The sequence below is a fragment of the Fistularia commersonii genome, chromosome 9 (assembly GCF_037954325.1).
Source record: "Fistularia commersonii isolate RoL2024-O1a breed Wild chromosome 9, RoL_Fcom_v1.0, whole genome shotgun sequence".
Lineage (NCBI taxonomy): Eukaryota > Metazoa > Chordata > Actinopteri > Syngnathiformes > Fistulariidae > Fistularia > Fistularia commersonii.
Window position 1 is genome coordinate 179,888 of NC_141292.1, and position 20,907 is coordinate 200,794.

At 55.3% G+C, this 20,907-nt stretch overlaps 3 protein-coding genes across 3 annotated transcripts; 1 reads left to right on the forward strand and 2 right to left on the reverse strand.

Moving 5' to 3' along the window:
• Positions 1–69: 69 nt before the first annotated feature.
• Positions 70–10,214, forward strand: slc20a1b (solute carrier family 20 member 1b). Its single transcript, XM_086151671.1, has 11 exons — positions 70–344; positions 1,365–2,071; positions 2,628–2,768; positions 3,180–3,265; positions 3,511–3,607; positions 6,501–6,620; positions 7,510–7,779; positions 7,936–8,551; positions 9,107–9,292; positions 9,384–9,468; positions 9,677–10,214. Exons 2-11 carry the CDS (start codon positions 1,714–1,716, stop codon positions 9,830–9,832), a joined length of 2,115 nt encoding a protein of 704 aa, XP_086007797.1. The 5' UTR covers positions 70–344; positions 1,365–1,713; the 3' UTR covers positions 9,833–10,214.
• Positions 10,215–10,824: 610 nt separating this feature from the next.
• LOC147230804 (uncharacterized) lies at positions 10,825–15,445 on the reverse strand. Its single transcript, XM_086151673.1, has 12 exons — positions 15,154–15,445; positions 15,030–15,080; positions 14,913–14,942; positions 14,508–14,558; positions 14,379–14,432; positions 13,779–13,799; positions 13,658–13,696; positions 13,330–13,430; positions 13,190–13,202; positions 12,967–13,005; positions 12,855–12,887; positions 10,825–11,677 (listed from the first exon to the last, which is right to left on the reverse strand). Exons 1-12 carry the CDS (start codon positions 15,428–15,430, stop codon positions 11,637–11,639), a joined length of 750 nt encoding a protein of 249 aa, XP_086007799.1. The 5' UTR covers positions 15,431–15,445; the 3' UTR covers positions 10,825–11,636.
• Positions 15,446–16,675: 1,230 nt separating this feature from the next.
• Positions 16,676–20,870, reverse strand: pcyox1 (prenylcysteine oxidase 1). The gene is made up of 6 exons (XM_086151675.1): positions 20,357–20,870; positions 19,693–19,899; positions 19,418–19,592; positions 19,132–19,343; positions 18,908–19,060; positions 16,676–18,817 (listed from the first exon to the last, which is right to left on the reverse strand). The coding sequence occupies exons 1-6, from the start codon at positions 20,439–20,441 to the stop codon at positions 18,147–18,149; spliced, it is 1,503 nt and encodes a 500-aa protein (XP_086007801.1). The 5' UTR covers positions 20,442–20,870; the 3' UTR covers positions 16,676–18,146.
• Positions 20,871–20,907: the final 37 nt, after the last annotated feature.

A 20,907-nucleotide genomic window follows, 5' to 3' on the forward strand; every position in this document is an offset into this window, starting at 1 on the left:
TGCCGGAGCTCCTGGTGCGTCAGAGGCGGTGGGCGGGCTGACAGCTGGGCGGGATCCCGGGAAGGGTGTGGCTTGGCGGGCTGTTGGAGCGGCGGAGGCGCTCATTCAAAGGCAGACGGTTCTGGACGGGAACGACGACCCGCTGTCACGGAACGGTTCTGAGATTCGGCGGAATCGAGCCATCGCCGCTGCTTCCCGCGCCGCTTCTGAGCGTTTTTTCCCCCGGCGGAACATCCCGCAACATCCCGGGACGCTTCGGTTCGTCCCGCGCAGCCCGCGTTCATTATTAGCTCGCCGTCTGGCGAAGCGCCCTCAGCGGGAGACACCGGCAGCCGGAACGTGAGGTGAGTCGGAGCTCCGCCGCCGCGCCATCATTTACTTTATTATGATCACATATGTGTGTGTCTGTCTTTCCTGCTTCCGCAAGTAAGCAAGTAATAATCACTCGACGTAAAAGTAAAGCTAATGCTAATGTTAGCCTCCTTGAAGGAAGGCTACGTCTTCGGTCCAAAGCCCCGTGACGCGCGGCTGACGCGGGTTTAACCCGACACTGGAGGGGCCGAACCCCGGAGCCGCGGGTCGACCGACCGACCGACCGACCCGCCGGCCGGACTCGCCTCGGCGCCTCGCCGGTCGCAACGATCAGACGTCCGGTGCAGCTCTAAACGAGGTGACCGGAGTTCGTCCCCGCTTGTGAAGCTACTGCTAGCAGCTTTGTCCATGTGTCCGGTGCTCGGCCGGCGGCTCACCGAAGCCGTGCCCGCTTACGGGAGCTTCGCTGCCGCCGGCCCGCGTCCCCGAGAGCCGGCTGCCCGGTCAGCCACATCGGCCGTAGAGCAGTCGGTGCCAAACGTGGCGCGGCTTCCACCTCGGGGCAAACGCTCCACGGACCGCCGTGGGATCCTCCGTGGGAGCCGCCCGGGTGGGAGCCGGTGTACGCCCGCGGCAGAATCAGGCGCCGCTCCGTGGAAGGACACGTGCGCCCGCCAGCGGGAGGAAGCGCTAGCTGCCGTGCTAAGAAGAGGAAGAAGAAGAAGAGGAGGAAGAAGAAGCAGCAGCTTCAGACGCCGACGCTGCTGCTGCTGCTGCTGCTGCTTCTTCTCCCGGCCGGCCCTCGACTCCGCTCGGTGCCCGAGGCGCGTCGGAGGACGCGGGGGTACCGGCGTGTGTACCGGCTTCCTCCCGCTCCGACCGCCATAAAGATGGCCGCCCTCGCCGAGCGGAGGTCCCGCGGCGGTCCACGCGTGGGCCGCCGCGGGGCGGACGGTCCTCCTTTGTGTTATCTGCGTGTTTCCCGTCGGTCCGCACAGCGAACGAAGGCCGCGTTGTTTTAAGCGTCCCTCTTCCTGTGTGTCTCCCCCCAGGTCCCCAGCTCCTCCTGCACAATGGCCGCCTGTTCGCTCCGCATGCAGCACCAAAGCAGAAGCAGCGGTTTCAGTATCATCACATGATAGCGGGAGCCGTCGGAACCCGCGCACATTACCTCCGGTTACACAAGACCCCTCTCTTCAGTCCCGGATAGATCCCATCCTCAAAGTTTGCACTGCTAAAGCTTGAAAATCCTGTTAAACAGGTCGGCCGCAGAAGCCGTCTATTTAATTTACCAGTACCTCTATATGTTACTAGTATCTGTTTCAGTTGTTTACAAGCTTCTTTGGTAGACATTCGTTCCCGTGAAGATCGCAAAGTAATAATTCGTCTCGACTCGCAATCATGGATTCAACGGCGGCGACTGCGCTCTTGACCTTCGGCGCCGGCTCCTCGGTACCTCCGATTGTGCCGCAGCCTCTGACCGAGTACACGTGGCTGCTGATAGTTGGCTTCGTCATCGCCTTCATCTTGGCCTTTTCCGTGGGAGCCAACGACGTCGCCAACTCCTTTGGCACGGCCGTGGGCTCCGGGGTGGTCACGTTGCGACAGGCCTGCATCCTGGCCACCGTTTTTGAAACCTTGGGCTCCGTGCTCCTCGGAGCCAAGGTGAGCGAAACCATCCGCAAGGGTATCATTGACGTGGAGATGTACAACAGCTCTGAACACATGGTGATGGCCGGATCCGTCAGCGCCATGGTCGGTGAGTATTGGCAGTATCTGGCTTGTCATTGAGCTGCGACGCGGGTATCGGCGCCGGCGTACCGCTTTCTGGTACGAGGGCGGCGAAAACAGGGTGCCGTAACTTGCATCACGCGGAAACGACGCTGCTGTTTTGTGACCTCGTTTCCCTTTGTAGATTCAATTGTCAAAGATAAAAATGTTACCGGCCGGTTTCATCAGGACACTGTTCTGAAGGTCGCACTATGATATTTGCTGATACCGCTTGAACCTTTCATTCAATTCGGATACAGTTTCTTTATTTTTCAACAAGAGGACTAGACACCGATTTTCTAATATAACTCGTCTAAACAGTCTCTCGTTTACTGTTTGTTAGTGGATTTTAAGAGCCGGACTTTAGATATTTAACAAGGCCACTAACATGCGAGTGCGATGTCCGATCACCACCGGCCCTGTGAGTTGTATATTTTGTCTGCAGAGCCGGAACCGCGACGCTGTTCTCCTCAAAGCGTGTGGAAAAACCCAAGATGACGCTACCACCTTGAGCCTAATGTGATTAATGTATTAATTCATTTCAGGCTCTGCTGTGTGGCAGCTGGCCGCCTCATTTCTTAAGCTGCCCATCTCTGGAACGCACTGCATTGTTGGTGCTACTATTGGCTACTCTCTGGTTGCCAAAGGTCAGCGGGGGGTCAAGTGGTTTGAGCTCCTCAGAATCGGTAAGTCAGACTTGTGCGGTCACCTGACCATAAATGTCCCCGGTGTGTTTCACAGTTTGGTCAAACGTAAACCACGGGAGCCGTGTTGGGGGTCGAGCCGCGGCGTCGGATTGGAGGTCACTAGTTCAAGCTTACGACAGAACCAAACGAATGGTACAAGCTAATCACGCGTCCGGATGTATTGCTGCCGACATCTTCTGAACGGGAAGTCCTCAGATGAGCCGCGACTCAAATCAAATGGACTTCTTTTTTGTTTTGTTTTTTTAATATATAATCCGTTCTTTCATAAGACACAAAGTCAGTGTCCGGTTGTGTGTGAGAACATTGTTGATGTGGATTCTGTATGTGTTACTGGGGTTTTGTGAGCTGGGTTTACTTAACATTCCCCCCTTTTTGCTTTTCACTTTGCAGTTGGGTCCTGGTTCCTGAGTCCGCTGCTGTCCGGTATCATGTCCAGCATTGTTTTCTACTTCGTGCGCATGTTCATCCTACACAAGGTGAGCTGGTGAGGACGGGACGTGCACATTGCTCACGTGCGACAAGAAGCCGTAGACGTGTCGGTCCGCTGCTCTCCGCCGATGTTTTGATCGAATCCAGGAATACGCACAAAGTCGGTCCATATGTTCCGGGGGCAGACTACCTTCACCGCCTTGTTGCTTATTCTTCCATTGTAACTGGACTGGAACGGGTGTGGCTCTGCCGGTACGGGTGGGTGAAGGCGGCTTTCTTTCTCTCCCCGCAGAAAGACCCCGTGCCCAACGGCCTGAGGGCCCTGCCCGTCTTCTACGCCACAACCATGGGAATCAACCTGTTCTCCATCATGTACACTGGCGCCCCGGGTGAGTATTATTTTCCAGTCGCTTTTCTCTGCGTGCCTGCCCACGGCCACAGCCCGAAATAAACCTCCCTCAGACAGCAGGATGCCCACACGTCTTCCAGCGGGAGGCAGGCTGTGTTTATTTCAACATGTTTGTCGGGCCTCTTGCCTGCGGTTTCCTTATGTGGGTCATAGCCAGAATGGGTTTTTTTAGATTGGAGCACAACAGGGAGATGGAAATAAGATTTCGCTTAACTCTTGACGTCACAGTCTGTGGCCATCAGACACGGAAGAGGAAAAAGAGAAGTAAAATGTTTTCTAAATGGTCATCGCTGTTCACTGCCAGTAGCCATGTTGCTCATCACACATTGCACAGTAATGTTCTGAATATTTGCCGGCCTTCCAGAAACTCTGATTAAACGAGCAACTTTTGCTCCTTTTGTTTTCTTCTCTCTGCAGGGCCTAACAGTTCAAGATGTTAGCTGGCCTGGGCCATTAAATGGTGGCTACAGGCCAAAGTATGACCAGATATGGTGCACTGATGTGTGCGTGCACACTCAGAGAGGAGAGGACTTGTGGTCCCAGCATAGCCCATAATCCCGCTTATTCAAACAGTTGTACAGTTGAGTGAAGCCCCTCGCACCTCATCGCACTGTTCGTGGCCACCTGTAATTGGGTGCCTCGTATCAGACGCCCCGCAAACCGTGGTTTTTCCCGACTGCCGCCAGGACAAACGCAGCCCTCCGTAAAGCCTCAAGACTAAAAATGTCCCTTTGGCATCCGGATAAAACGGCCACTTCAAGACACCAAGCTTCCGTTAGGCTCTGTCTGACACGAGACTCTTGCATTAGGAGTCTGTGACGACGGCGGCTCACAGCTAACGCCGTCGGTGTCCTACGATGGCGCTGGCCGTCGGACCCGGGTCAGCCTTCCGAGTCCGGGCTCGGCTTCCGTTTTAAAGGACGAGGCCGTGTTGCACTCGGGTTCTTACCTCCTTGTAAATCACTCGGCTGCCGTCACTCCGCTGAATGAAGTAACCCTATCCTCACACACACCATTACGTAATCCCTTCCTGCCTCAGATGGTCTACAGAAGCTTCTTGAAATAGATCTGAATAGTTAATGGCTTCTTCAATGAGAACGGTTCCAGGAATGTTTTCCAAACCCTATAGTGGTTTTTGTCTTCCACGCGTGTTCCCGAAGTGGCCAGCGCCATAGCGACACAGCAGTTGGACCCCTGGCTCCGGCCCCAATCCAGCATGAATGCATTGAGCAGGCTGCAGATTTTCTGCCTGGTTTACCCGCAGAAAAACAAACACCTGCCAGGCGCCGGTCGCCCCGGGGAAATCAAATATTCGGCAACGGGAAGAACGACGGATGGTTCCGTCACAATCCGACCCGAAGCCCGTCCACGTAGCTGGAACCCGATCCTTGTGCCGCAGGCTTTATCGGGTAGATGTTTGTGCGAGGACGTGGGTGGACAGCGATGGTTGGGCAGGTAGCCTCCGGTAGACGGCGGTCAGGCCGAAGAACCCGGGCCGGTCGCCAAGTGAGTCACGAACGCCCGCTTTTTCCCATCTTTGTAATTGACGTGGGTGTCAGCGACGGGGAAAAACAACACGGCATGTAATTGTGTAACGCAGCCCGCGTTATGCCGAGGTTTCAGGGAGGGGTCTGGAACGCGGCCGTGGTTAAATTCCATTTCCTGTGCAATCCTATTCACGCCACTCGGCCGGCTGTGCCATAAACTCCCCTCCTTTGTGTGATCGGGAGGGTTTCAGACAGCCTGTGTTTTTGTAGTCTGTCCCGAACGCCCCGGGTCCCTGTCCTCTTTGCCATCTCCGTTGCCAATTTCACAGTTTTTATTGAAACGGACCTCGTCGCTGCTCCGTAACGTCTGGCCGTCCACACCTGTCTCCGGTTGTCTCACCGCATGCGAGCTAATGTCCTCGCTTCCTGAAGGAGAGGAGGTTCAGCTGTTGCACGGACGCTTATGGTTTTTCCTCTCAAGCCTCTCCCATCCTGGGGGGAGGAGGGGGGGGGGGGGGCTCCGTTGCGTAACTAAATAAACATGGGTTAGGTGCTCTGCAGTCTCATGCAGCAGCGTGACTCGGTGGAAAGGCTCGGTGGACCCCGGCCTCGGGCGAACACGCCGGTCCAGGAGCTTATCGCTCAGCCTTGGACCTCATTTCCTTTTGTTTGTATTAAACCTCCAGCTCGAGTGGAAGTGATTTATTTACTCGCGGTGAAGGTCATTTCACCGGAGTCGCTGTTTGTTTTCAGCAGCTCCTGTTTTCTTGTTCGCCTCTCCAGGCAGCCGCCGATCTGTATTCTGTGAAGATTGCTGCCTCCCCATGGGGACTGTAAACGGTGACTGCTCCACCACACGCAGTATTTCTTCTACTCCTGCAGCTCAGCCTGCCGCAGTCTGGGACAAATGGGTTGCCCTTATTGCTACAGCAAAGCCTTATTGCTAGAGCAACCCCCCCTTTTCCCCTCTGTTACCTTTAAAGGAGAGATCACTGAGCTGGGGTTTTTGCTCTTTCACCTCTTCCGTTATGTAACTGTTGACATCCAGAGGAAGCGCACACTCCCCGTGTTGATCTAGGACATGACATCACGAGGAAGCCGTGTTACTTTGTAAAGATCAGCCCGACCGTAGCAGGAGCCGTTCATACGGCCGCACGTTATGGAAGCCCTCGCTATTAGCCCAGCGCTAACCCCCATCGCACCGCAGATGCGTTTAAAGTCAACATAAATCCAAGCTGTCGGTTTAATAGCGGCCGCCCCCCCGCTCAGCGAAGTTGTGATGTCCGCTATGGAAGGTGGCGCCCGCTGCCTTGTTTTTTAAAACTGCCTTTCTCTATTTGCCCGTGTGTGTCCTGCTTTCCTTGCTGGCTCCCGGCGGTCCTTCAGTGCTGGGGTTCGACCACATCCCGTGGTGGGGTATCCTGCTCATCTCGCTGGGCTGCTCGCTGCTCACCGCCCTCGTGGTCTGGTTCCTTGTCTGCCCGCACCTCAAGAAGAAGATAGAACGTAAGTCACATTTCACTTCGTACCATTACATTAAATGACATTACCGTCATTTGGCGGACGCTTTTATCCAAAGCGACTTAAAAAAGGGCCATCAGTTATCGAAGTACCGGTACTCGGTAGTCAGAAGTGACAACTCAACCAAATAGCCGTCTCAGAACCGCAGCGAACCCGTGACTAGGTTTTCCACGTCCCCTCCAACGGTTCTGACTTTTAGACCGGAGAAGAGGTTCGCTCCGAGGCCAGGGACACGGAAAGGGAACCCGAGGATTTCTTCATGAGTAAAGTATTGTCGTGGTGAACGGGGCCGTGTCCCTTAGAGAGGGTTGATCTGACCGAGCGCTGGCAGGCTGCATCCCGCAGACCAGACGCCTAACTGGGTCAGAGCGATCCAGTAATTGGTCTTTGCCTCCAGACTAAAGTAAGCCGTGGTCGGCTTAAGGAGTCGACACGGCGTGCGAAAGGAAGGTGCGAGGCGACGCCCGGGGCGGCCGGCTGCCTCGGCTCCGGCTCTGACCGGTTCAGGCGACGCGTCCGACCGATCGCAGCGCTCCGGGTAACAGAGGGTGGGTTGGCGCTCCGCCTGGCGTTCACCTTAAAACCACAAACATGTCATGTGAGCCGCGGTCTTATCTCGTCTCAGAGGTTGGACCGCCCGTGGTTATGTAAATATGTTCCTTGTCATAATCCATTTATCGGAGCCTGGGAACGCCGGCCCGCGCGGGTTAGGTTGCGTTTTTCGGGCCGTTTTTACTGCGGTTATGCAACACCCGGGACTCCCTGCCGCTCGGGGTCAAAGCAACTGCGGGTCCTGAGCGAGATCTTCTCCGATGAACTGTTTGTGCTCGGACGGAGGCCGGGCGATAACTCCCTCCCGACTCCTCCTCACTAGGAGATATCAAGTCTTCCAGTCCTTCGGAGAGCCCCCTGATGGAGAAGAGGGAGCTGATGGAGGCTCACTGTCCGATCCTCAAACAGACCGCCAAGGAGGCGGCGACTCCTCCGAATCCGGACGCCAATCCGAGTCCCTGTGCCGCGGCCCCCGAGGAGCGCCGAGTGGCTTTCGACATCGGAGACTGTGAGGAGGCCGACAGTAAGGAACGCAAGGTGGCCTTTGACATCGGAGACTGTGACGACAGCGATGGCAACAATGCAAATGGTGGTAAGGATCTAAAAGTGGACTCCCCATTACGCTGGGAGTCAGCCCCCGGACTGAATCTATCTATCTGTCTATGTGTGTGTGTGTGTGTGTGTGTGTGTGTGTGTGTGTGTGTGTGTGTGTGTGTGTGTGTCTGTGTGCGTGCGCATGCATGCTCAGACCCCAAAGCAGTTGTAGCAAACAATCCTGTCCAGATGAACAACCAGCAAAGCCAGCAGAGCAACGGCTCCACAAACACGGCCGCTAAGGTCCAGTTCACCGAGCGTCCGGCCCAGATGCCCAGCAACGGTTACAGCCAGTACCACACGGTCCACAAGGACTCGGGCCTCTACAAGGACCTGCTGCACAAGCTCCACCTGGCCAAGGTGGGCGACTGCATGGGGGAGGGAAGCGACCGGCCCATCAGGCGCAACAACAGCTACACCTCCTACACCATGGCCATCATCGGCCTGCACGGAGACTTCAGGCACCGGGACGGCGACTTCCGCGCCGCCGAGGACGGCGAGAAGGGCCAAGCGGGACAGGAGAGGAAGCGCGTGCGTATGGACAGTTACACCAGCTACTGCATCGCCGTGGCCGGGCACACGGCCCCCGAAGGCCTGAGCGAGGCCGACGTGACGCTGGAGGTGGGGAAGGAGGACGCCGGCAGCAGCCAGAGTTCCCTGGACGACGACGGGCTGGAGGCCGACAAGCCCGAAGTCTCCACCCTCTTCCAGTTCCTCCAGATTCTGACCGCCTGCTTCGGATCATTCGCTCACGGAGGAAACGACGTCAGGTGAGCGTGCGTGATCCTCGTGACTGTTTAATACTCTGCGTGGATTCCGTTCCAAAGATTGGCACCGCGGCTGAAGTGCGTAGCGTGAAGGTCACGTCCGTTCCGATGCGGAAGACGTCGGCGGCCCGGCTCGTCGTAAGAGCGTATCCTGCTGTCGTAGCCGCGGCGGTCGGAGGCGGCGTGTAGCCGATGAGCGGCGAAGGCACCGTGTGGAAGCAAGAACCCGAGCAGAGGTTCGCCTCTGCTTTCCCAAAGAATGGGAATGAAAGAAACCCGCCGCTTCCTGTTTTAAAGAGATTCCCGTAACTTCCCTTTGCTCGTGGAATCACCGCCCGTTCAAACGGCACTCAGCCTTGCACCGGCGCTCCGTGGCGCAGCGAGCTGCACGCCAGTGTCTTATTGCGCCGCCACGCCGTTCGTATTTATCACGTTATTATTTCTCATCACTTCTTATTCAAATGCACGGCGGACAGCAAAGTAAATATTTCCCTGTACAGGGAAACACGTTTGTGCACTGTGTGTGTGACACTAAACCGTTTGAATCTTGAATCTCAGCAACGCCATCGGCCCTCTGGTCGCCCTGTGGCTGGTCTACCAGACCGGCAGCGTGACCTCCAACGACCCGCTGCCCATCTGGCTGCTGCTGTACGGCGGCGTGGGCATCTGCGCCGGGCTGTGGGTGTGGGGACGCCGGGTGATCCAGACCATGGGCAGGGACCTGACGCCCATCACCCCCTCCAGGTACCGACGGAGCGGACCGTGGACCGGGCGCCGCCAGGAGACTCGGACTCAGGAGACTCAGATGTGATTGTTTTTCTTGTCGCCCCCGCAGCGGTTTTAGCATCGAGCTGGCCTCGGCCCTGACCGTGGTGGTGGCGTCCAACATCGGGCTGCCGGTCTCCACCACCCACTGCAAGGTAAGCCGCCCGAACCGCGGGGTCCGGGAGGGAGGCGCAGACTAAACAGTTTAAGAATAAACCACCGGCCGCCCATCTTTCCGACGGGAGCTTCAGGAGAACCGACCCGGGCGGGTTTATTTCGAAAAGATCCGATGTCTCGACCCCGGGCTTTTGTTCTTTGGAGGCCGTAAATGTATTGAGGCGTCGATCGTCCCGCTGTTTCCAGGTGGGCTCGGTGGTGGCGGTGGGATGGCTGCGGTCCCGGAAGGCGGTGGACTGGCGCCTGTTCCGGAACATCTTCATGGCGTGGTTCGTGACGGTGCCCATCTCCGGCCTCATCAGCGCCGCCATCATGGCCATCTTCTACTACGGCGTCCTGTGACCCGCGCCCGGCCGCCGACCCCCGGCCCGCCGCGCAGCGCCGGGGAGGAAGGAGAAAGCCGGGAGGCCAAAATATATCGCTTACCTCAAGCCGCCGGCTCTGGAAGGCAGAGAGCGGCCCTGCGGCTCTCGCTGCTTCATCTACAGGCTAAAGATGGCCGTCCGCTCCGGCGAGGCCACTTCACTTCCGGCGGGAAATCGCAGCTCTCTGTTCCGACTGGCTTTCTTCATATTTCCTCACTCCTAGAGGACCTCTAAGCATCAACACCTTCTTTTAGTACACCTTCTTCCATTTCTTGTTTTTTACTTTGTGGTTCTGTATATACAAGTGTTTTAGTTTGGACAAAGTAGAGAAGAACAATAAAATGCAGTATTAACCTCCTGCAGGTGTAACTTTCCAGTCGTAACACACGTCACGTAACGTAGATGCAAAACTTTACTTTAGATGAAAACGAGGTTAGCGGTGTGTGTGTGTGTGTGTGTGTGTGTGTGTGTGTTACTACCCCCCCCCCCCTCTCCCCAGGAGGTGTATTGATTATTGTAAATGGCCTCTTGCATTATTTTTGCCCCTCCTCCCCCCAATCGATGTAGAGCTTTACGTTTCTTCTCCGAGCTGCTGGGAGCTCCTCTGGAGGCGGCAGAAGGTGCACCTGCTCCGGGTTTCCTCCCCGCGCGGCTCCGAACTGCTCGGCTGGAAAAACTTGAATTTGAGAAATGTAACGGCAGAATGTCAATCGATGCAAAAACAAACCTTAAGTCTCCTGTCGACACTTGACGGCTTCGTCCGGAGAAGGTCCTCGGAGGTTCCTCCCCGGTCCTCCCCCGGGGAGCGGGCGCCTCCCGGCCCGGAGGTGCTGCGGTTGCCTTGTAGTTTCATGTTTGAACCGGTTTTCCCTTTAGGTACCAAAGACGCTTTGATTTTATTTTCGATGCACATCAACACACCGGTCTGTTTGTGGCTGGAAAGGAAATGGAAAAATAAAACCATGATACTGAATTTGTCGCGTCTGTTTATTTCAAGCTGATGAAGCAAAGCGAAGAATCACAATGTCTTTGGAAATGTTAACAGATGAAGACCAGGACCAGGACCAGGACGAGGCCTCCGAGGCTCCGTAGCTCGTTTAGTTCTTTGGCGTGGATGATGGAGGCGCGCGCCTCCTGCCTGAGGAGGAGCGGCTTGGATTAACCAGGTCGCTTCACCAGAAGTGACTCCCGATATAAAGCGTGTGTGTGTGTGTGTGTGTGTGTGTGTGTGTGCGCGTGTGCGTGCGTGCGTGCGTGCGTGTGTTTTGTCTGAAACAGGACCTGACGGAAGTGGCTCCGGGTAAAAGTAGCCCGGCGGTGCAGGAGTTGTGCAAACACCGCCGCTTGTCAGCAGGACCGGAGCGGAGCTTCGGTTCTTCCGCCGAACCCCGGAGGTTCTCACAGGAGCGCCAAACTCTGAGGAATGTTCTAGTTCTTCTGTATTTATACCCTCATTATTGGGTTTTCTCTCAACGTTTAGGGAAAAAGAAATTGAAAAAACCCACGGCAATCCTTTGGCCAAATACTATTACTCTACTCCACGTCCCACCGGAACCGGAGTGTTTCCTGAGTATTCGCGCTTTTGGAGAAGCAGCAGAAACTGAAACCGATTTTAAAAATGACGGAATCGGGGACGCGCGGAGGTCACGTGACGCGGAAGGAGCAGGTGTTTTTGCAGGGAGACAGGAGGCCGTGCGCGTGGACGTGCGTGGAAAGCGTGGACATGGTGGACAGCGTGGACGCAGGAGACGTGCGAGGACGGAATGCGGACGTGGGCGTCCTCAGGCTCCGGCCGCCGCTTTCTGGTGACCGTCCGCTGCATCTGCACACACACACACACACACACACAAAGCGGATTCCTTCACGCCACTTTTCCAATACAAACTTCAGGAGGCGGTAGTTTTCCAGCGGCAGGCGGAGTCACGTCTCTGCCCCCCCAGGACCCGCAGGACCCGCAGGACCCGCAGGACCCCCGGGACCCCCGGGACCCTCCCGAGCGGGCCCTCCAGCACACCCAGCCCTCCACTCTTGTTAACGAGCGACACTGAAGAATAATTAGTTTTATCAACCACCAATTAGTTAAGTGGGGAAAAAGAAAGTCTCACCAACTCAAATGAAAGTCTGACTCGCTGTGGCCTCGGAGACGACAAACACACACACACACACACACACTCACCCTGTTATTTATTTTATTATATATGATTGATTTATTTCATTTCATTATGTCATTTTATATTATCTCTAATTTTATTTATTTTATTATTATTAAATGTATTTGTTCTATTTTATTTTAGAAGCAGGATCTACTACATGAGGACAATTTGATATTTTTTGGGACATCTTTGTTTATGTGCGTTTGTGTGTGAGTGTGTGTGAGTGTGTGTGTGTGTGTGTGTGTGTGCGTGAGTGTGTGTGTGTGTGTGTGCGTGCGTGCGTGTATGTGTGTGTGTGTGTGTGTGTGTGTGTGTGTGTGTGTGTGTGTGTGTGTGTGTGTGTGTGTGTGCGTGTGTCTGGGCGCTGAAAATAACCAGAAGTGGCCGATGGAGTTTAAATCAGCAGCAGGACGGACGTCCTGGATCTTCGTCCCAGATTTCCTGGCAGGAGGACGAGTGTGTGTCCCCAGAGGTTGAGGTGAGCTTGCAACACACACACACACACACACACACACACACACACACACACACACACACACACACACACACACACACACACACACACACACCTTTCCCCGCAGAGACAGTGGTTTGTTTTGACGGGCAGCTAAAGTCACTTCTTTAGACTAGTTATTTTTATGAAAGATCAAGTTGTAAATTCACTATAAAGTTATTTGACTTGTGTGTGTGTGTGTGTGTGTGTGTGTGTGTGTGTGTGTGTGTGTGTGTGTGTGTGTGTGTGTGTGTGTGGGCGGGGGGGGAGGGGAGGCAGCACCCCAAAATAATGGTTCCTTGTATTGCTGTGTTTCCTTCAGCTGGTGGACGGATGTCCTCATTCGGACTCACCTGGTTTCTTTGTAGCTTCTCCACTGTTTTCCTCTGCAGGAGAAGGAAAGAGGGAGGAGTTGGATTGTTGCTATTTATTGACCAGAAACCATCTGATGGCTGGCAGTCTCACCCGAGCTGCTCAGGGCGTCCGCAGCTGCTCCGCCGCCATCTGGAGGACGTTCAGCGCACGTGGAAAAGAAAGAGACAGGAGGTGGAGATCAGAGGTCCTTCAAACACAATGAATGTCCGGAGTCTCCTCAAACCCTGAGACAATCCTGCAGCGAGCACCTTCACTACGTCTTCACCGCACCTTCAACCCAACTATCACTCCAGCTTCTCCCCAGGACACTCACCCCTCCGCCGCCTCCCTGAAGGCACAATCCCAGAGGACGATCGTTGAGTCTCCAGCCTCTCCAACACAAGAGCAGAGTCGCCCCATCAGTTAAAGCGGGAATGACCGCAGAGAAATAGTTGCATGAAACCACGCCGACTCCCCTGTTAGTGTCCCGCTCTCTAGCGCCGCCTTCCGGTCGCCATCGGTGCGCTCCGGGCTCTGACCCCCCGCGGCGGCGCCGGTGGAAGCCGCGGCTCCCGCTGCGGCCGGTACGGAAAATACAACCGAAAAACATAGAGTTTGACGTCTCCGGACTCCTTGTGAACACCGAGTGAAACACATGTTATATCCCCTTGCACTTTACTTATGTTTTTGTTCCTTTTCATTTCTTTTTCTTCTAGCATTAAACATTTCTCACAAATCTTTGGAAAAGAAAAAAGACGCACCGTCACGTCAGGGTGACGTCACGTCCGGTGCGGCTACTCACCGTTGGACGCGCGCGGGGCTCCGCCCGGCGGCTCCTCGGCTGCGAACGCGTGACAAAGTAATCAGTAATCTGTAACTGTAATCCTTGGGTGCCGTCGTTCATCGATGACGCGGAGTCTCACCGGATCCAGAGCGCAGATCATCTGAGGGCAGAGGAGGTGTGTGTGATTGACGGCTCACACGCACGACGTGTCACGTCACGGAAGGACGCGCGGCGGGAGAGCATCCGGTTGCACCCGGTCGCGGTTTTCCGCCCGGAGCTTCCGGGACCGACAGCGACGGCGCTCAAGGATCTATTTATTTGTATTTCGCGACGCTTTACTTTCCGTTTTCTGCCCCGCGGGCGCGACGTGTCCGTGATCCCGCGCCTGACCGGCGCCGTCCGTCCGGTCCTCGCAGCCCCGGACACCCCTGGATCTTCTCCGGCTCCCGGTCGCCGCCACCGACAGTCTGATGGATCGGTTTGCACCCTCGCTGTCTTTGTTCCGTTCTCATCCTTCATCTTGATGTTTTTCTCTCTGCCGTCTATTTATTTGAAAATGTCTCTCTATCTAAACTTATCTTTTTATGGACGTTATAAAGCGAGTTTCTCCAACGGGGATCCATAAAGTTGATAATGTCTCAATCGAATGGGGAACTTGTTTTTCTTATACGACATTACTATAGTCTAACAATATACTATATTATAAGACAATATTATTTTGTTAGTTTATTACGCTCACCCAGACACCTCCTGAAGTCGGGGCTGCGAAGGATCTGCAGCTCCTCGTCTGTAACTGGAAGAAAGACGGTCGGTGAGCGGCGCCGAGGTCAAAGGTCAGGGATCAAAGGTCACGGAGCCGGAGGTTTACCGTTCAAATGAGCCGCTTCGCTTTTCTGAGCCGCTTCAAACTCCAGCTGGTCTGGAGACGCGAACCCGGTGTGCGAGCGGTGACGGCGGGAAGCGGCGTTCCAGTTTGGAGGAAGATTATTAGAGACAGAATAGAAACGTAAAGAAACGTCACATCAAAAATCACCAAACTTTTACTGAATAATCGGCAAACAATTTCTGCCTTCGCTGAGAAGGTGAAAGCGTGCGAATGGCCCCCGAGATCCCTGCGATGAGCCAGAGAGCAAACATACCTGAGATCAGCGGGGAAACCAATCCACGCGGAAAGAAACGCTTCGAACGAACGAACACGTGTGAGTGAATTCAAACATTGAGGACGAACAGACGAACGCCGCAGAAACAGAAGCGTCCGCGGCGTCGCTCTCACCCGTCTTCTGCAGGTCGCTCAGCTGGCCGGCTGCAGGAGGAAACACAGGAAGTTCAGCAGGCGGACACGGAGCCGGGTCGGTGCGAGGCGTGGTGGCGGCGGCGGCGGCGGCCTCACCTCTGCGGGGAACCTTCCCTTCTTCCGGGGTTTCCGGCGGCGCCGTCGGACCTGCGGCCACAACAGGAAGTCTCAGTTTGGGCGTCCAAGCTGCCGCGGCGGTTGGCGGCCGAGGCCGACTCACCGGAGAGAACGGCGGCGGCGGCCAAGAGGATGAAGAGGAGGGGGAGGAGTGGGGGGGGCGCCGAAGCCAGGAACCTCATCTCTGCGGCTCTGGGGTTCTGGGGTTCTTGGGTTCTGGGGTTCTGGGGTTCTTGGGTTCTGGGGTTCTGGGGCTCTGGGATGCTGGGGTTCTGGGGTGCTGGGGTTCTGGGATGCTGGGGTTCTGCCCACGCCGCCACAACTCCGCCTTTTAAGTGAGCCGTCACATGACCCTCACAGACAGGCACTTCTGGTACCATTGTGCCCCCCCCACACCCACACACACCCACACACACACACACACACACACACACACACACACACACACACACAGACACACACACACACACACACACACACAAAATCGACCCCCCCCTACCTGGGAGGACAGTCGCTTCCTTCTTTGAGGCCTCAAAGGCTCCTATTGTGGCCCCGCCGTCACACGGGGGCCTTTATTTTGGGGTGAAACTGTTATGTGTGTGTGTGTGTGTGTGTGTGTGTGTGTGTGTGTGTGTGTGTGTATGTAAGACCCGTGATCTCTACACTGAGAACAATGACAGGCCCTCAACTTGTTTGAATGATGTTTCCTGGAGGTCACTGGATGAACACACACTGAAACCCCGGACGGAGGACACAGCTTCATATATATATATATATACACACACACATTATATATGTGCATTATATATATACACACACACACACATTATATATGTACATTATATACATATATATGTATACATATACATATGTGTGTGTGTTTACATATTTATGTTTTCCAACAGTTCAAAGGTCTGACTCATTTCTGCTTTCTGGCCCTGAAAATATTAAATTTGACAGTCCTTAAATAATGAATACTTGGTCATTTCTTGCAAACTTTCTTGCTGTATTTTGTTAATTTTTGATAAGACTATATGTTTTAATTTATCTATGTACTTTTTTAATTCTCATTATTTGGATTTCTTTCTGATTGAGGTGTTTTATTGCAATTCATATTAAATGACCTAAATTTTTCCAATTAAAATCCAGATAAATATATAAAATATTTGACATAACGCCCTACAAGTGCAAACCTGTCAAATATTTATTTTATAAAGAAACTAATGAAAAACCTTTGTCATTGAGGAGCTAATTTATTCCTATTTTTTGAATTGTATTAAGTTTTTCGTTTGAAGAAATTAAACTTATTTTTTCAGTGTTCAAACATGTTGATAATATCACGTCTAAATTCAAGAATTCTAATTGAAAATTCATCCAAAGTGACCATAAATTGACTAAATGAATAGATTATTTTATTCTAGAGCTATTAGAATAAAGGTTATTATATATTTATTCATATATTACATATTCATACATTTGTATTTATATGTTTTTAATATATATAAATATATAAGCAGCAGCTTTTCTAAATCTTTGCTGAATAAATGGATGATGGGAAACAAAACCTGACTGACTTCTCAAGGGCACCGTTGTGATGGACCTTCGGGAGAAAGAAGATGAGAAGATCAGGAGGCAGAGGAGGCTTTATTAAGGCACCAGTCGGTGCAAAACCCTCAGACACACAACATCACAACAACATCTCAACAACAACACAACACACCCTCCTTAAAGGACAAATCAAACCCAACATTATTCTCATTTTAAGTGCTGTCAACTCCCCCACCTTCGTCCATTACACACACACACACGCGCACACACACACACACACATGCACACACACACACACACGCACACACACACCAGAAGCCTGAGAGAGCCTCTCCTTGGAGGTGGAACATGTGGCTTTTTGACAATGTGGAGAACCTTCGAAAAACACACACCTTCATCTCATGACACATAAAAAGCAGATGGAGGTTCTTAAGTCTGGTCCAGGAGGTGGAGGTTCCCTCGTCTGGTCCAGGAGGTGGAGGTTCTTAAGTCTGGCCCAGGAGGTGGAGGTTTGCGTCGTCCACCTGCTCTTCCATCTCCTCCCCCGACGCCTGGTGATAAATCCACAGGTAATAAATCCACAGGTTCACGGTGAGTTGCTCCACCTGCTGGGAGCGGAGGTGCGTTCAGGTCCACGGAGAGCAGGTCGGGCGTGCAGGCAGCGCTTCTCCTCCCCCAACCCTGCCATGGTCTCCTGGTTATCAATAATCACCCTGACTAGAAAATAATCTGTCAAAGAGCGAGAGACAATGTTGTTTTTATTTCTAAAGAAAGAAAATACTCTTCCGCTGTAAAAACCCTGAACCCCAGAGGACCACGAACGTCTCATGAGCGAAGAGCAGAAGGTTTCCTCAGGACATCTGAGGGCTTCCCAGGTGAGACGTGAGGTTTCCCTCTGCAGACGCCAAGCTTTCCCTGGTCTGCAACTCCCATTGGTATTATTGCTAAGAAATATGACCATCTTTATTTGACTTTTAAGACAAAATAATTCAGTGTTTAAAAAAGTGTTTTTCACTTTTGGCTAAAAATATTTCTTCTATCAAACTTTGTTTTACAAAAACACCTGAAGACACCATTTGCATAATCTGGGGAAAAACAGGGATGTTTTCCGGGACGCTCTTCAAGGACCTGAAAAGACGGATTCCCTGACGTGAGGTCAGGGGGGTTCTGCTGCGAGCGAGGAGGTGAGGAGGTGAGGAGGCGAGGAGGCGTGGAGGTGAGGAGGTGTGGAGGCTTGGAGGGGCTGAACGCCAACTAACAGGAGGGGAGTCGAGGCCTCCTGTCATTCTGACGGACGCTGGCTGGAGGAGGCGTCAGCACCAGGAGGGGCTCCAGAAGAAACATCTGGGAAGGCACGAGGAAGGAAGAGCGGCCGCTTCGAACGTCCAATCGGGGGGGAACAGGAAGTGGCATCAGGAGGCGCCACTGAGAATCTAGAGAAGGGAATCTTTCCTCCGCAGGAAGCTTTAGATGCAGACGGAGGCGGGGCTAGATGGGGGGTGCATCGGTGCATCCCCCCCCCCCCCCCCCCACACACACACACACACCTCAGAGCTCCCCCCTGAGGCGTGTGTGCAGGTCCTCCTGGTCCACCTTGGCGTCCTGCCGGTGCCAGCGGTGGTGCGCCAGCAGCGCCACGTTCCTGGCGGCGATGGCGCTCATCTCCATGGCGCTGGCCGCCCACTCGATGGCGTTGAGGTAGTAGAGGCGCTCGTGCAGGATGAAGGGGGGCGTGGGGCGTCGGGGGGGCCGGTAGGAGGGGTAGGCCAGCCAGCGCGCCTCCGACACCGAGTCCCAGGAGAGGAAGATGCGGCGCAGCTGCTCGTCGGTCAGCGGCGCCGGGGAGAAGACCTTCCAGACCCCGGTGGCGCCGGCGGGCGGGCGGCGGTAGTGCAGGGGCACGTGGACGGGGTCCACGGCGCTCAGGCTCAGCAGGACCAGGCCCTCCGAGTCGGTGGTGAGAACGTCGGACACGGAGAAGTCGTCCGGCGCCCCGGTCACGCCCAGGTAGGACACGTTGAGCCGCCCGTGGACCAGCGTGGACACCGTCTGGTGGAAGCGTCCCGGGAACGGCGCCGGGACGGGCGGGACGAACCCCGGGAAGGCGATGTCCGCCGTGCCCTGGTGGAGCGGCGTCGCTATGACCACGATCTCGTACAGGGCGTGACCGGCGCCCGACTCGCCCACGTAGCTCACCTCGTAGAAGCTGCCGGCGCCGCCTGCGGACGGGACGAGGAGACGGCTGAGCGGGCGGGGCCTGCGGAGGGGGCGGGGCCTGCGGAAGGGGCGGGGCCCGGAGCGGGACGTACCTGTCTTGGAGGGGCGGAGCTTGGCGGCGACCGAGGTGACGCGGGCGGGGATGAGCTCGCTTTTGCTGGAGTACAGCAGACCGGAACACACCCTCTTGTTGCCGCCGTCGACGGCCCACAGGCCCGGGTCGGACCCCGCCAGGGACACGGCGCCTTCGGGACCGGAGGGACGTCAGCGGCTCCTCCCAGGAGGCGGAACCTCCGGCGGCCGGACGGAAACTTACCCACGAAGCCGTTCATGCGGACGCTCTGGCCGTAGTTGACGCGGGCGATGGGGACCACGATGTCGTTGAGGAAGACCTGGGAGAAGCCCTCGTCCATCATGGCCTCCTCCAGCGTCTGGTTCATCAGCAGGAGAAACTTCTCGCCCCCCATGGCGTGGAGGAGCTTCTCCACGGTGGAGAAGGAGTAGCCGTACTGCTGATACTGGTAGATCCTGCGGGGAGGTTTCGCGGCGGCGTTCAGGAGGTTCCGAGTCACGGACTCACCCGGGAGGTCGGACGCGCTCACCTCATGAACTTGTCCAGGATGAACTCCACCCACATCTGCATGCGCAGGAAGTTCAAGCCGTATCTCCACAGCATGCGCAGGAAGTTGACGATGAACCAGTCGCTCTCCTCGAAAGTCAGCTCCTTCCCGTCAAATATGGCCATCTTGGTCGGGACGGCTTTGCGCGGGGAGATGCCTGCAGAAGCGCACGGACACATCAGAAGAAACGGGCCTTTCTTCTGATTCTGCGACCGGCGAAGGAGAAGGAGAAGGATGACGGAGCGTGGAGGTCCTACCCAGCTTGTCCACAAAGTGCTTCATGTGCAGGTTGAGAGGGTGGATCACCGAGCCGCCCGTCTCGTACTCGTAGTCTCCGATCTTCACGGTGGCCAGGCGGCCGCCCACCGCCCCGGCCTCGTACACGTCGATCTTCACGCCGGCTCCAAACTCCTGCCTCAGGTAGTAGGCCACGGCCGTGCCCCCGATGCCTCCCCCCACCACAGCTGGAACACACACACACATACACACACACTCAATGGGAAGCATTCAGGTGACTCTGCTGATCTCCATCAGAGGACATCCCTTATCGGCGGAGCCGTGATCTTCCTGGTCCTCAGAGGTCGTCGAGGGCCGGGACCTTCTGCCGGTAACTCATTGACACGGCGGCTCTGATAAGAAGGTGTGTGTGCAGGAACACATCACCACCACATCTCTGAGGGCTTTGGAGAAAAATCTCCGGGGTTCAGCGGGAGGCGGGAACGGGCCGGAGCGGTTCCTCGGCCTGCTTTGGAGGCCCGGCTGTCCTCCGGGAAGACCAAGAAGACCTTCTGACAAGCACCTGACTTACAGGTGAACAGGAACCTTTGGACTTTGACCTCCTCCTGCCCCTCGGGGATCAGATCGGCCCCGGACCGGATCTAAGGCCGGCTCCGGGACCAGGTGTGAGTCTCCTCAGCTTACCTATCTTCTGGGGCCGGGCCTGCAGCTCCCCCCGGCCGGCGTGGAGGAGCCCCAGGAGCAGCAGCGTCCTCAGCGGGACCGACATCCCGGAGGAGGACCCACCGGGACCTGCAAGACCTCCGAGAAACTCCGAGAAAGTCCGACGAACTCCGAGGAACTCAGAGACCGGGCGGTCGGGGCGCCGGAAGTTGCGTCACTCTGGCCTTTCACAATAAAACCTTCGAAATATGTCGGCAACTTCACTTCGGCCAAAACAAACGCAGACAAACAACGTCGACGGGAGACGGAGGTGAAGATCTCCTCGGAGGCGGAGGCTCCACTCAGGAAGAGTCTCCACGGAGAGAAGGTCCCCACGGAGGTGCGGTTCCGCGGACACGCAGCCGTGGACACCCGGAAGTGGACTCACCGCGACTCGCCCGCTCAGAGACGTCCGGGTGGACCGGCGACCTTCCGGGGAGGGAAAGGAGCCGCTTCACAATAAAAGCCAGACGAGGAGCTTCCAGAGAAGACCTGCCGAGGAGGGACGGGGAAATGGAGAAAGATGGCTTGGT